We start from the raw sequence: 15,105 nt of genomic DNA on the forward strand, positions 1-15,105 counted from the left end.
AAAGTTTGTACTGTCATCTACCTTGTCTAAGCTAGCTTGGCCTGGTACAAAATTGTCTGAAATTCTCCTTTAAGACATCATTTGGTGGTTTTCATACTGGTCATGTCATTTTAAATGACATAAACTGACCGGTTTCTTTTATATATTTTCTTTTCATAATCCCTGACTGGAACCTCCACCAAGCATTTGATCATGTTTCCCCATTGGATAAAGAGAAAATAAACTCTAATGTAGAATTCATCACAAGTCATGCGAGAAATAGAGATACACGGATACAGCAGAACCAGCAAACCCCTCTCACTAATGTAATAAACATCTTCCATAAGTAATGTTAATGGTTTAATAAATGGTTTCTCTTTCTAGAATGACAGCCCCATCAGTGCTCTGTCTGCCACAGTGCATCATTGTTAAGTGAGGGCAATCACAGAGGAAGCAGTGGTGTAACATCAAGAGTAACTGGGCAGTGAATTATCAACAAGTCACAACCCTCCAAACAGAAAAGGGAAGGTGAAAACAGTAACAAAGAGTCATTACGAAAAGCTGTTAAGTAATAATAACAAAAATTTCAGGATATAAATGATGTAAATTGATGTTTAGGTGAGTGCATGCATGAGAGAAAGACTAGTGGAACAAGATTTTGCATGCGAGGGGTCGTGGTGTGGGAAATTCACACCTCAAGAGAATGATCATAACGTCAACGTTTCTGAAAGCTCTGCTCTGATGACCCAAACTGAATTGTAAAGGACTTGTTGAAATACATTCAAATTTGATTTTGTTGCTCAAACAATGGTGATAGATAGAGTTCACTTTAGTAGTATCATAATGCTCGATAAATACATCTGTAGAATACAGAATGAAAGCATATTTCTTTAAAGTTACAACATAGCAGCTGAGATGACTGCAGGAAAGTCGTTTTTTACAACAATTTAAACATATTTTAATACAAAATCTCTAATGACGCACACTTGGTTCTGAATAACAATAATTGCAGGCATAAAATTAGTGACTGAATGACTTAAGGAGTTGTGTGTGTGATAGAGAGAGGGCTGGGTTTGACGTCAGGGACAGGCCCTGTTCAGGGACACGTTGCACTGCTGTCAGCTTATTTCCCTGGGAAGCTGTGGTATGTTGTCTTTCAGGAATTGGGATCCACATGCCAGTGCAAAGGACTCCACCCAACAGCATCACATCTGATGAAGGTGGAATGGTGTCTGTAGTTTTGTGTATCCACTTTACTTTTGATTGTATTCAACATCATAATTTCAACAACTAATGAGGCTAATTGCATCTCTAGCAGTTCCATTGTTGATAGTTTGCTATTCAAAACTAATTAGCCTGAGTATCATTGTGTGATATGCCCATGAGGAAAATAGGCAGATAAATGACACCTGTGCCCTGCTATGCTCTCTGTCATCCGTATCCTCTCCTCACCTCACTATTTACTAATGTTCGCTGTCTTCCTATTGGCCAGCTGGCAGCCAAAGGGTGGAGTTCTATCTCACACCACCGTCTCGTAAGCGAAGGGGAGTGTCCTTGAAAATTAACAGGTGAAGTTGGAAGGAGGGGAGGGTGGAATAGATATTCCCATGTCAGGTTACCAAACAAGGCACCAAGCGTCCTGATGATAAGGTAACAACAACAGGCCGGTCTCTGCCTGACAACCTGAGTGCCGAACAAGCTGAACCACAGCATCTAAAGCCGCAGGAGGATGTAACTGATACTTGCATTGTAAAATATACAACCAATGATCTACTGCATTAGTGAAATGTGGTGAAAGTCATGAGCTCTGTTGGGTTTCCAGTATCATTTCCAAAACTAGCACTGACTGCCTATCGAGGCACGTATCACAGGAAATCTCATTAATATCTCTTGCGCTCCTCAGAGCCACCATACTGAGCTCAACTGCTCTGACCCTGACTGTATCTTTCCAATTTAAACAATAAATTCCTTAAGTGGTACTCAGTGACTAACCAGAGGAGGTTACAGAGTACACTTCATAGCTGCCTTTCCCATGACACCACATAAGACCGTCTTTGTGTTCCAATGTTTTAAGTAACCCAGTGCACTTCTCACCCTTATAAAGTCAAAGTTAAAGATAGTGCACTGTTGTTCAGTTGGAGCTGCAGGAGTAAAGAAAAGAAAAGTCACGTTTTGTCTCCTGGGCTTTCTTTGAAGTGTTTCCATATATTTCTGTTGGACCTCAGACACTATGGAGGAGGGGGGGATCCTCTATGATACAGCTATTCAGGGAGCGTTGCACAAATCCTCTTCCTGTAACTTCAGATTGATTTGGGCAGAGCCATTGAAGAGATTTGGGCACTGAGGTTGACTGAGGTTGACATTTAAAACCCAAATATTTGTATATCACAAACTTCGACTGGAAAAAAGCAAAATAATGCCGACAAAATTAAATGGGTCAAATGTCTTGTCTTTTATAAACTGTGTCAAATAAAGGGACTTCATGCAGCACATGTCTGTTTTAAATGATCCTTTAGAAATACAAAAACGTCTTTATGATAGTCTTACTATAGCTCATATCCTGTGTGAACACGACATGTTTAAGGTGTAGTTTTCGCATTTATAGCTCAGATATAGTCATGGCTCATTAGAGTCCAGATAAGGAGCAGCAAACATGTGGACAAAAGGAGTCAGATAGTGGAAAAGACTGATCTCCATCTGGCCCTCGGAGACACACATTCACACGCCTATGTTATTCTTAGTCACTGCCTTTAAACACATGGCTGATAAACAGCAGACTGAGGAATATGAATGGAGGCTGGGTTTTGGGGCATACTACCACACAGAGAGCCCCAAAGTGGGGCTGGTGGAGATCTTGTAGAGCAAGGTTTATGCCTTAAGAAATACACGAGCATGTGATCAGTAAGTGCTTCTGTGTCTCTGAGGCCAGAGGTTAGAGGTCAGACATTCCCAGAAAGCAAGAAAAGCCAAATACAGTATGTATACATGTGAAAAAATTAGAAGAAACACATCAATATTTGTTCTAAGGAGTCATGATCAAGACATGATCAAAGAGGGAATGAGTAGCCTAATAATAAAGTCATGCTTAAAAAAAGCAAAAACGATACCTCTTCTTTCCCTTTTCTGTTCCTTTTCTGTCAATTTGAATTGCCTTTTTTATTATTGACGAGTGGACAAACAAATTAAGGAAGTCTTCAATGGTGTGACAAGGTAGGGCTCCAGTCAAACCAGAAGCTAGTTCACAAGGTCTTTGAAAGGGTTCAGAAATGTGCACAGTAGCTATATATTCAAAACTTAATTGCTAATGAAAAATACATTCCTAATCTGTAGAGGTTTTGTAGTAAATGTATGACTTGTATGTATTTTGCTCAAGGATTAAATGAATCTGATTAAAATCACATGCACGTAAGTAAAATTTTGAGGCACTTCCGTATTATACATTTTATTCTACACTTGTACTCTGCATTTAGAAAGCCAATATTGTACTTTTTACTCCACTGCATTTATTTGAAATCCGTTTTCAGATTGTTTATACAAAATATGAATCAACTAATAAATTAAGATTAGTGTGGATTAAGCTATAGCAGTATATAAAGTAGTTGAAATTAGCGCCACCATTACCAACTACAACATTAGTGATGGACACATTAATAATTATAATCCGGTGACATAATATTCTGAAATATTGAGGTCTGCATGATGAGAGCTTTTACTTTCAGTACTTTAATTTTGATGCTGACACTTCTGTCAGCTACTTTCTGTTATTTTTTAAGTAGTGGTGTTGCTACTTTTACTTAAGTAAACTATCTGAGTACTTCTCCCACCACTGGAGAAAAGACATGATACATTATAGAAGAAGATTAAAAAAAACAGACACATCCGTTTTTGTCCCTGTCATGAGCTGTGTATCTGTGGCTCCCTCTAGCGGATAAATTCAACAGCACCTCTTCCTTCTCCCCCCCTCCCCCCTCTCCCCGCTCAGGTGATCTGTAGGGAATGTTTTACCTGCATGCGATGACGTCACGACACCTTCAGGAAAAAGAAACGGAGGAGTCCATGATCACCTCAGGCTGATGAAAATTTCTACTTCGGATGGCGAAACGAAATTCAAAGCAGTGAAGTACTCGATTTGAACTTTATTCTGAGTTTGTGTGCTTTGTGGAGTCGCGTGCTGTTCTCCTGTGGGTACAAACACCATGTCTGCCTCCGCTATATTTGTGCTGGATCTGAAGGGAAAGGTAAGGTTAATGCTGGAGCAGATTGTTGAAAGTGATTATTGCTTATTTTCAGCGACACGAGTTCTAAAAGATCCACATTTATTAATGCCATTGGCTGTTTAGTTGACATTTTGAACTGTTGCTTTAACTGTAATACATTAACGGCTCTTGCGTCGTTAAAAATTAATTAAGAGCTTGCGACACACTCATTCATTGGCCTTTTCCTGCTTTACTTCCGGATACATGTCTGTCACTGGAAATAGAGGCTGAAGCCTTTAATAACTTCAGTAAAAGTGGCCAATTGTGTTGCAGCACCTAGGCCTACCTGTACCTTCAGTCATTGCATTTGTATCAACATCGTTTTGCTGTTACAGTGCATGGCACAAACCTCCTTTTCTCTCCAGACCGGAAATGTAACCTGACACACAAGTTAGTGTTACTGAGAAATGGAAGTAGCCTACACATGTTTTGAGGTGTTCTGTGTGTGATAAAGGGTGTGCTAATTGTGGTATTTCATTTGACTTGATCCAAACAAGCTGCAGGAGGCTATAACATTAGGTTGTTGCATCTTCAACAGCAACAAACTTAGACAAATTAACATCACATTTTCTGATGATCATTTTCATTATTGGTTTATCTGCTGATTATTTTCTCAATATATCAATTAATTGTCTTGTCTGTACAATGTCAGAATTTAGTAAAGGCCAAGATGATCTCACCAAATTGCTTATTTTGTCACACTAACAGACAAAGAACCCAAAGATATTTAATTTACTATCACATTAGAGAAATACAAGCATCAAATCTTCACCACAGAGACGCTCGTACTTACAATAGTAGAAACTGTTTGTTTGTTTGTTGAAAAATGACTTACCAATTATTATTCAGTTATCAAAATTGCATCAAAATTCATCGATTCAAATGTCCCATGGCATGAAAATGTCACTTTATGAGGTTTTTTAACATTAACATGAGTTCCCCCAGCCTGCCTATGGTCCCCCAGTGGCTAGAAATGGCGATAGGTTAACCCTGGGTATCCTGCCCTATCTTTGAGAAAATTAAAGTTCAGATGGGCCGATTGAAATCTTGCCCCCTATGGCGTCATAAGGGGTAAGGTTACCTCCCGCTTCTCTGATTTGCCCGCCCAGAGAATTTGGCCCATCCATGAGAAAGAGAAATCGCAGCTTTCAAATGAGCAAAGTGGCAATTTGGTCAAGGCCGCACCTCCAGCCTCTACCTTGCCCCCCCCCCCTTCTCCTCAAAAGTTACAGACTCAGAAATTGCACATACTAAGGAAAGCTCCTTGTAAGACTGGCTCTAGTGGCAATAATTCTGCATCAAGACTGAATTTTGGGAAAGAAACTTTAGAGTATGGTATTAGGGGACCACTAAGGTCTAAATAAAAGCATCAAAAGAGCACCATGTCATGGGACCTTTAACAATTAATCCATTTTGGTAAAGAGGTGGCAATTAAATCAATAAGGGAGTATTCCTTTTAACTTGAGAAGAATAAATACACTAACTAAACCTCTTCAGACATACAGTTAGATCAAATATTGTTCCATCCATCTTCAAAGCTTGACAAACCTAAAGTTGTCCTCTTCTCTGTAACAAATAACCATATTTAGTTCAACCTATAGTTGTGTAATAACTGTGTGGCGTTACTCTCCCCACTCAGGTGTTGATTTGTCGGAACTACAAAGGCGATGTGGACATGGCGGAGATCGACCACTTCCTGCCTTTACTCATGCAGCATGAAGAGGAAGGGCTTCTCTGCCCTGTATTGTCACACGGCAATGTCCACTTCATGTGGATTAAACACAGCAACCTGTACCGTATCCTTGTTCTAGATGCACCTGCCATCTTATAGTTATTGTGAGTCATAAAGTAATAATAATAATAATAATAATAATAATAATAATAATAATAATAAAGAAATGTACAACATCACAGATTATTGAATTGCCTCCTTATAAAGAAAATGTAGGGAAGGGAACAATAGCAGCAATCTTAACTGAACAAAACAATGTGTAGAATACACCTTGACCTGATTTCCGCACAGTGGTGGCCACCACAAACAAGAACTCCAACGCCTCTCTTGTGTACTCATTTCTATACAAACTAGTTGAGGTGAGTAACTCATACATTGCTTACTTGTGGTGCAAATAAATATTTGTTGTACAGTTTCCAAGCATTAACTTGTGTTGGTGTGAAGAGCCAGTGGACTATGGCAGTCAGAGATAGTGATCCAAATCTAAAGTAAAACCACTAATGAGGCTGATGTCTGATTTGTGTATTGTGCAGGTGTTCACAGAGTACTTTAAAGAGCTGGAGGAGGAGAGCATTCAAGATAATTTTGTGGTTGTCTACGAACTGCTGGATGAGCTGATGGACTTTGGATTCCCTCAGACTACCGACAGCAAGATTCTACAGGAGTGAGACTTTACAACAAACAAACATACTGTACAGAATATGCATATTGATAAAGAGTGTGATGAATCATGGAATTTCTCATCACATCTCTTGCAGATACATTACTCAGCAAGGTACCAAGCTCGAAGTGGCAAAGTCCAAGGTACCGACCACCGTGACCAACGCTGTCTCCTGGAGGTCTGAGGGTATCAAATACAAGAAGAACGAGGTCTTTATTGATGTCATCGAGTCCATCAATGTATTGGTAGGATGGGCTAATTCTTATTATTTGTGCATACTGTATATTTGTGCTCATATTACTGTTACATAGTGGGTTATTATTTATTTGTTATACATAATCCATTTCCTGCTCTATCTACAGCTGTGGTGATAGTGGAGGTACTGCATCAATCAATCAGCCACTCACTTAATTAATCAATCAGACTTTAAATATATATTACTTATCATACATGTAAATATAGTACAAATTGCTTCATACAACCCCCCCCAAAAAACAACAACAAAAAAACACACACGCATACAGTATTACAAAACCCTCCCACTGCGAGCGGAACCAAACTGAGGAAACGCCATCATAAGTGAGGAAACACAAGTGGCAAGACACTTAAAACCAAAAGATACTTCAAAATAAAAATAATAGACTGTATATATTTTTTTAAACAATCCATAAAATGCAGATACATGAATAAGTAGAAAAAACAACTTCTAAAATAAATGATAAAACTAACTAAAACAAACCACATATAGATAAATAAATGAATAGACCATAAGTAGATAGATTACAAAAATTAATACAATTATGTCATTAGACTACAAGAAAAAGAACAATGTATTCAGGTTTATTAACCACTGTGCATTGTTTGTTCAGGTGAATGCCAATGGAAATGTGATGAGCAGCGACATTGTGGGCAGCATCAAGCTAAAAACCATGCTCTCTGGGATGCCTGAATTGCGGCTGGGACTCAACGATCGAGTGCTGTTCGCGCTCACTGGACGTACGTATACAGCAGCTATCGCCATATCATCTGTTAGGCCTGCTCCAGTTATCTAGCTGGATGTGTTACTCATCTATCTGTTACATTAAATAACAGAATAGAATAGAACAGAAGACCAGAATGCCACTGATTGTAGTCTAATGTTTGTGTTCAGGTGACAAAGGAAAGACAGTTGTGATGGAGGATGTGAAGTTCCACCAGTGTGTCCGACTCTCGCGCTTTGAGAGTGATCGAACAATCTCTTTCATTCCTCCAGACGGGGAGTCCGAACTCATGTCCTACCGCATCAATACCCATGTTGGTCCAATAAAAATCAGCACCTTGTATTCATACTAAAACAGTTATTTTTTGTTTACACCTAAGCCATAAATAGACAGACTATATATATATATATATATATATATATATATAGTATATATATATATACACACACACACACACACTGTCTGTCATCACCCATATTTGCAGAAATAACTAGTCTAGTAGTGCAGCATGTACACACATTAATTAAATTAACAGATATATACTGAATACTATACATTTGTAACTCAAAACATTTTTATGTTGATTTAATTGTAAAATGGCACCCTGTTCTTTATCTCTTACAGGTGAAGCCTCTGATATGGATTGAATCGGTCATAGAGAAATTCTCTCACAGTAGAGTGGAAATTATGGTTAAGGTACTGACTAACTTTATGTTAACTACACTGGCAAGAAGATTACAAGATGACTGTTTAGAAGTATGTTGTGACACTGGAGATGTACAATTCATAAACTGTTAAAGCATGGAAAGCACAAGCCTAGAAGTACTGGTTGTTTCATACTTTATTATTATTATTATTATTTCATACTGTCTTCAGTTTGTGTTGACTGTGTATGCAATGATACCATGAATTAACTTGTGTAATATTTTTTAAGGCAAAGGGACAATTTAAAAAACAGTCTGTGGCAAATAATGTGGAGGTAAGGGTCCCCGTCCCCAGTGATGCTGACTCACCCAAGTTCAAAACCAGCACAGGCACTGCCAAATATGTGCCTGAGAAGAACATGGTGGTGTGGACCATCAAGTCTTTCCCAGTAAGAAAAGCACAACTAGTTGACATTCTTATTAAAGACTGAAATATATGTTATTTCTTTTGTATTTAACTCTCTCGGTGTCTTTCTGCTTGTCTGTCCATCGCTTTGTCTTTCTATTTATATGTGCGTGCATTCATCTATCCATCCATGCAGGGAGGTAAAGAGTTTCTAATGAGAGCTCACTTTGGTCTACCAAGTGTGGAGAACAATGAGCTTGAGGGCAAACCTCCCATTACAGTCAAATTTGAAATCCCATACTTCACAGTCTCAGGAATACAGGTATGTACGTTTTTATGCTTGGGCTTTCTTTTTAATGTCAAGCAACCTATAGCCTATGGTAGTATGAGTCAAGTCCATCTGAGAGCAAAACACATTTATTCTGGAGCATAATTCTTCACAGCTGGTGTATCTTATTTATATTAATGTGGACAATTATATAACCATAATCTGAAAAGATTACACTTTTGCATAGGGAATTTACAGTTACAGGTCCTGTAACTTTGCCGATATTGGCTGCACAGACTGGCAAACCTGATTAATTATGAATAGCTGATGCACATTAATGTTTCTTGCCTCAACATGTTTGTGTCTCTCTGTCTCACTCACTGTTTTTTACCAGGTCCGATATATGAAGATCATTGAGAAAAGTGGTTACCAGGCTCTACCGTGGGTCCGCTACATTACACAGAGTGGAGGTACATTAATTAGACTTCAATACAATATGACATACTGTTTTCTGAACATATTATTCTATTTAAGCAAGTGGTCAATTCTAGAAATTTAATCATATTTAACTTTTAGAATTTCTCTTTAAATGTGTACTCTTTTTATTTAGACTATCAACTGAGGACCAATGTGTAAAGCTTGGGGGATTACTAAATTCTTCACTAGGACCTCCAGAAGAACATCAATGATCACTTAAACTGGACTACAAGAGTGTCTTTAAATTCCACCTGCTCTGTTTTATGTCAGAAATCTTGTTTTATGAAATCTGTTTGCAACTTGATTTTAATGTTTTTTTTTATGTATTACCACTTCAAATTATTTAAATGAATAATTAAATGATTCCTTTAAAACTATTTGTCATAGTAAACTTTCTATATTTGTTGTGCCCTTTGTTTTTCTCATGAGTTTGTCCTCATATTGTAGTGTTCATGCATTGTGCAATCACAGTCACTAAATTCCGCCTAAAATTACAAACTTACACCCGCCTTTTTTCCACACTTGCCTCTGGAGAAATACAACCCAAAGTCAGAAATGTGAATGAACTGCCTTTGAAGACATCAACGAATACGAATCGCCCGCTTTCTTCGCTACGTGTTTTGATTGGTCGACTGTTGCTGTTACCACAGTGATAGTGTAGTAACCAGAGTTGTAACCCCGCCTCTTTTATCATTTATGGAAGCGCAACGCCCTCTAGGCGAGCTGTGATTGGTCAGCGTATGTTCTCTCCAATGTTTTGTAAATTGTATTCTGAAGGCGACACCGCTGTGTTGATCTCAGCGCGCAAATGTATTTTCTAATGTTGATAAACTTTCCTTGTTTGGATTTAATTTAAAAAATTACTGGTCTTTAGAAACAGCGGGATTGACCCTCATTGCGACGTTGTGGATTTAAAAGAACCGAACAAGGTATGCTTAAACGCTCTATAGTTTGTTCTTTTTTAGTGTTGGCGCTTAGCCTGAATGCTAATTGTATGATTCAGTTGACGTGCCTTGTCGCTCTCTCCTGTTACAACGCATGTTTTACAGAGCTTTGTGGTTTAAACGTACGATTTGTAATGATGCAACATTAGGCTAACACAGTCAGATAACATGGCGTCAACGGGGAATTGAAGCTTGCTACGTTAGCCGGATGCTGTACGGTAGTAGCTAACGTTAGCTAGCGCAGTTAACATTCCTGAATCCTCACTGTAACGTTAGCTACCTCCTTACTGCCCATTATACTTGTATTGGCATCATGAGGAGCCCGTGGTTGAGAGTCAGTGTAACTATTGTTGTACATCTCTTACTGTCCAGGCAGAAAGAGAGACTATGGTCCTTAGTCAGATGGATGCCGGTAAAGCTTTGACGGCGGCAGCAGCCAAAGGGAATACGAGCGAGGTGCAGAGGATCCTGGATGAATGCAGATTGCATCCTGATACTCTCAATGAATTTGGCAGGACTGCGCTGCAGGTGAGGACCAAAACCCCAGACATGTTGATACATGTTTAATATGTTCAGAGGTATTAACTGCACAAATAAACATACTGTAGAGCTATGTAAGTTTCCTTCAGTGGTAGAGACTCGTCCCCTTTCCTCTTGGTATAACCGTAACGTTACATATGGCTGCCTTGGGTTTTCTCCCACAGTTACCTGATACGAAAATGTTATAGCACCGTGTATTAATCAATAGTCTGTTTTTATGTTAGGAAATATATTATGTAATAAATATTACCCAACTATCATTGCATTGAAAGCAGGTAAACTCCAGTGTAATAAAATGTATTTATTTGATGTTTTGACTTGCTAGAAAATAATTAAAAATTGTATACACTCAGTTGCTAATGTATTAAGTACAGGTACACTTTAAACAAATTGCCAAACTAAACAAATAAACTAATTATATTACATTCTTCCCCAAGTCCCACTTTACAAAGTGACTTTCAATGCTAAAATGAAACGTTGAATAGGATTTTGTGACATTTGTGAAGATCCTTAACAAGAAACTATTTGAGAGAATCTAGGGTCACAACTTGCCATTTACACACACAGCTGTTGAATTTACTGTGCGCTCTCTGCCCCTCTCTGATATCTCTTGCAGGTGATGATGATGGGGAACTCCAAGATTGCCAGTTTGCTATTGGAAAAAGGAGCAGACCCCAATGTCCAGGACAAACATGGAATAGCGCCTGTCCACGATGCAGCCCGAACAGGATTCTTGGACACTCTGCAGGTTCTGGTGGAGTATGGTGCTTCAGTAAACATCCCAGACCAGAGCGGCGCCCTGCCTATCCACATTGCCATCCGGGAGGGCCACCTGGATGTTGTGGAGTTTCTGGCACCGCGGTCTGACCTGAAGCATGCCAACATCAGCGGTCAGACGGCGATAGACGTGGCCCGAGCTTCATGTACGCCTGCTATGATTGACTTGCTTTTCTCTCACATTCATAGTTAGTCTGAAGTCTAGGTGCCTTTTGGTTAACCCTAACTTTTTTGCTTCAAACCTGGTGACTTGAATTCATTGCTGTGTAAAGGATTATTTTTTTGTTAATGGTCACTCAGCATTAATATGTGACACAGGACATATTGTCCTGGCAGCTTGTTTTCAGTGGATGGGTGGCTATATACAGTAGACACCTCTTTTGCACAGTGCAATTTAGGCACCTTATATATCTGTTTCCCTTATTAAATGGGAGTGCACATTTGTAGACAGTTTCCCCAGTGTTATGTAATTATTGCATTATTTCCATTGCGTAGCAGTTGATACCTTGTATGTGTTTTAAACACAACTTGACATGGTGCACCCTGATTGCTTTTCATAGTTGTGTTTCTCTTAATTAGATGTACGTAGACTTGGAATTTGATGAATTTACTCTTATTTATTGTTGGAATAGGACTGCATATTCCTGTGACTTTGTAAATAGCAACATTAATTGTGATTTGTTGAAATGTTATTTATATAAATACTTTTAAAACAAAAGTGATATTATTCACTTTACTATTTGAAGAATAAAACACAAAATAAAGTGTTGGACTTGAAGTCTTAGAGTCATAATTTTCAGTGTTTGTGTGTACTGATTTAGATAACATAAAGTTATATGACAGTGAGATAGCTATACAATTTTTCTGGGATTTAAGCTGAGTTTATATGTTTAGACTTTTTGGTAAAAAAATGTGAAAGCTTTGAAACAGCATCACCAGGTAAATCTTAGGGACTGCAAGATGATGAACGAGATAAAGATGATGTAAACACTTTTTTTTCTGACTTCTCTTGTGAAATACTTGAAGGTGTTACCTCTGGCCATTTAAATGGAAATAATCACTGGCTTCATTTTAAGGGTCATTCAGTTCAATTAAATTTTATTTATAATATCTAATCATAACAAAAGTTATTTTGAGCCACTTAACCAATAGAGTAGATCTAGGCTACACTATAATTTACAAAGCTCCAACAATTCTAGTAATTTTAGTGAAAGACCAAGCAATTAGTGCAACAGTGGCGAAGAAAAACTCCCTTTTAGGAAGAAACCTCGGACAAACCCAGCCTCTTTGTTTGTGGTGTCTGACAATGCTGCTTGGGGGTGTTATAAACAGTGACAATAAGGGCATAAGACAAAGAAGGTCAGGATTCACTGACTAATATGTATTTTGTATTTTTTGAAGCAATGAGAACGAAATAAACAATAATAAATCATAAAAGTAATGATACTTTGGCCTTTGTTAAGCCACATTAACAATAATTTCCTTTACATTTTTAATAATCTGGTGTATTCTGCCTTAAAAGACAAAACAGTACGTTTGGTTAAAACATGCATTCTCAAGTGTATAGCACTTCCCAAAGGTGATTCATCAAGGGCATTTATAATAACTGCACACTGGAATACACTGCACAATGAAAACCCTCTGAAAGGTCATACAGATAACTGGATTGAAACTCCAAATGAATGAAGGCCCTGTTGTGTTGAGGCTTGTAGGTAACTGTGGCACAGTTTGCTGATGTTTGTGGGGGCTGCTATAGTACAATGGGTATTTTGTTTGCTTGTGTGCCACGGGTCAACTTCACCAGCTGAGAAAGGAGATACAGTTTTAACTACTGTGATGCCGTACCGTTTTATGCAGCGTCATGAAATCACAGAGAGACCATATGTGCTACTGTGGTGTTTACATGTGCATTTCTTATAATATCAGCAGATTAAACATTTAAAGGGCTGTCTGATGGCAACGTAAAAAGGTGAAAATATTCTGAATATAGTGTTCACTTAAACCATATAGACATTTTTAAGTGGGCCTTTTTTTGTGGCTAAAATACGTTTAGCTGCTGCCCCCGTCCCCACAGCTGTACATTGCTTAGCTTCCATGTTGACTGCTGCCTGCTTCTCCAAACTGGGGCCGTGCTGATCGCCATCAACTGTACGTAACACACGGACTATGGGTGAGTACCTCATACAAACCCACTTTAAAATATCTGAACTATCCCTTTAAGGGTACTCCAGCAGTAGTTGTTGAGGAGTCATTTACTTTGCCCACCCATTCTCTCTTAGCTAGCGTTCCTTCTCCATTATTTGTGTAATAAAGACACACAACTAAAAATAATATTTCAATATTAACACACAAAACTGTTGTTAAAAGTACAGAACTGCTTCCAGCCACTAGGTCGAGCTCCCTTTCTTTGCTGATCACAAATGTGGGTGTGTTGCTGGATGTGCAGATACTCCCTGTGTAAACATTGTTGTGGTTAGTTTGTTCTGCAGTTTGGGAGGGTTCCAGTAACAGTGATGAGTTTCAGGAAGTGGTAGGAGCAGACAAGAAAAAACACTATCAGCCTACTCCCTCACTCACGTACACATACAGATGTACAGGAATACATGATGATGACATCACTGAGGGAGTTAGGTATGAGTCAAGTTCCTATTAAAGATGAGAGAATGAACTGTTTAACACAATCTTTTGACTGAGTGCATGTAACTGGTGACAGTTTACACCTCTTTGTCTTTTAATCTTAAACCCCTCTTCCAAAAGGATGCCCCTAAAACTCTTTAGAGCTGCATGAATTGTCAACAGTAGAACTATTTTGAAATTCTATTAATCATTAATAAGTTGGCAGCTTTGCCTTGTCTTCCATGATAGTAAAACTATTCTCTTTGGATGTTGAACCATTAGACAAACAAAACATTTACTTTGGTAATTTTAATGCCACTTTTTGTTTTACTATTTTTGGGTGTATGAAATGGGACACACACTGTACAGTCCTTGATGAACATTACACTTGTTCTTCAAAAAATCCAAATCTGTAAAGCTTCATAGAGTTCTCTTTCATAAGTGTTTAAAATAGCACTGTCCTTTTACTTGCAATACACATTTAACTCATTGTCATTATGTAAGAGATGATTTTGGATATGATTGCAACTTTAATTTAATCATGCAACATTTGTACACAAATTAATGGAGTTGCTGTCCAATATGTCCATTGTGGAATGTCCATCTTTGACTGTAAGACTGATTGCCTGACAGCTTATGGTCCCTGATTGGCCTCACCCAAGGAGATGTTAACTATTTCTATTTGGAATGTTCTTTGTTCCTCTGTTTCACCTGATGAATGTCTGAGGACCAAAACATATTTCTTAATAAAATGTATTGCAAGTTAAAGGACAGTGTATGTATGTATGTATGTATGTATGTATGTGTGTATGTATGTATGTATGT

The 15,105-nt window shown here is 38.3% G+C and overlaps 2 protein-coding genes across 3 annotated transcripts; both read left to right on the forward strand.

Moving 5' to 3' along the window:
* Positions 1–3,972: 3,972 nt before the first annotated feature.
* Positions 3,973–9,778, forward strand: ap1m2 (adaptor related protein complex 1 subunit mu 2). The gene is made up of 12 exons (XM_032525026.1): positions 3,973–4,217; positions 5,875–6,031; positions 6,259–6,326; positions 6,501–6,631; positions 6,726–6,873; positions 7,498–7,624; positions 7,779–7,921; positions 8,233–8,304; positions 8,543–8,701; positions 8,855–8,980; positions 9,321–9,396; positions 9,537–9,778. The coding sequence occupies exons 1-12, from the start codon at positions 4,176–4,178 to the stop codon at positions 9,560–9,562; spliced, it is 1,275 nt and encodes a 424-aa protein (XP_032380917.1). The 5' UTR covers positions 3,973–4,175; the 3' UTR covers positions 9,563–9,778.
* Positions 9,779–9,939: 161 nt separating this feature from the next.
* On the forward strand, positions 9,940–12,440 carry cdkn2d (cyclin-dependent kinase inhibitor 2D (p19, inhibits CDK4)). Of its 2 annotated transcripts, none has more exons than XM_032525040.1 (3): positions 9,940–10,332; positions 10,720–10,875; positions 11,504–12,440. In XM_032525040.1, the coding sequence occupies exons 2-3, from the start codon at positions 10,735–10,737 to the stop codon at positions 11,855–11,857; spliced, it is 495 nt and encodes a 164-aa protein (XP_032380931.1). In that variant the 5' UTR covers positions 9,940–10,332; positions 10,720–10,734; the 3' UTR covers positions 11,858–12,440. The 2 variants fall into 2 exon arrangements, with proteins under 2 accessions (XP_032380931.1, XP_032380940.1); XM_032525049.1 differs by having other exon boundaries at positions 10,724–10,875.
* The last annotated feature ends 2,665 nt before the right edge of the window (positions 12,441–15,105 follow it).

Source organism: Etheostoma spectabile, chromosome 2, assembly GCF_008692095.1.
Source record: "Etheostoma spectabile isolate EspeVRDwgs_2016 chromosome 2, UIUC_Espe_1.0, whole genome shotgun sequence".
Taxonomy (NCBI): Eukaryota; Metazoa; Chordata; class Actinopteri; order Perciformes; family Percidae; genus Etheostoma; species Etheostoma spectabile.

Bases quoted from the DNA above. Each gene is read 5' to 3' on its own strand.
- ap1m2 (XM_032525026.1), top strand. From the start codon at position 4,176: ATGTCTGCCTCCGCTATATTTGTGCTGGATCTGAAGGGAAAG. The intron at 7,625-7,778 runs GTACGTATACAG...GTTTGTGTTCAG, and splicing joins GCTGTTCGCGCTCACTGGAC to GTGACAAAGGAAAGACAGTT. The intron at 7,922-8,232 runs GTTGGTCCAATA...TATCTCTTACAG, and splicing joins CCTACCGCATCAATACCCAT to GTGAAGCCTCTGATATGGAT.
- cdkn2d (XM_032525040.1), top strand. From the start codon at position 10,735: ATGGTCCTTAGTCAGATGGATGCCGGTAAAGCTTTGACGGCGGCAGCA. The intron at 10,876-11,503 runs GTGAGGACCAAA...TATCTCTTGCAG, and splicing joins TTGGCAGGACTGCGCTGCAG to GTGATGATGATGGGGAACTC.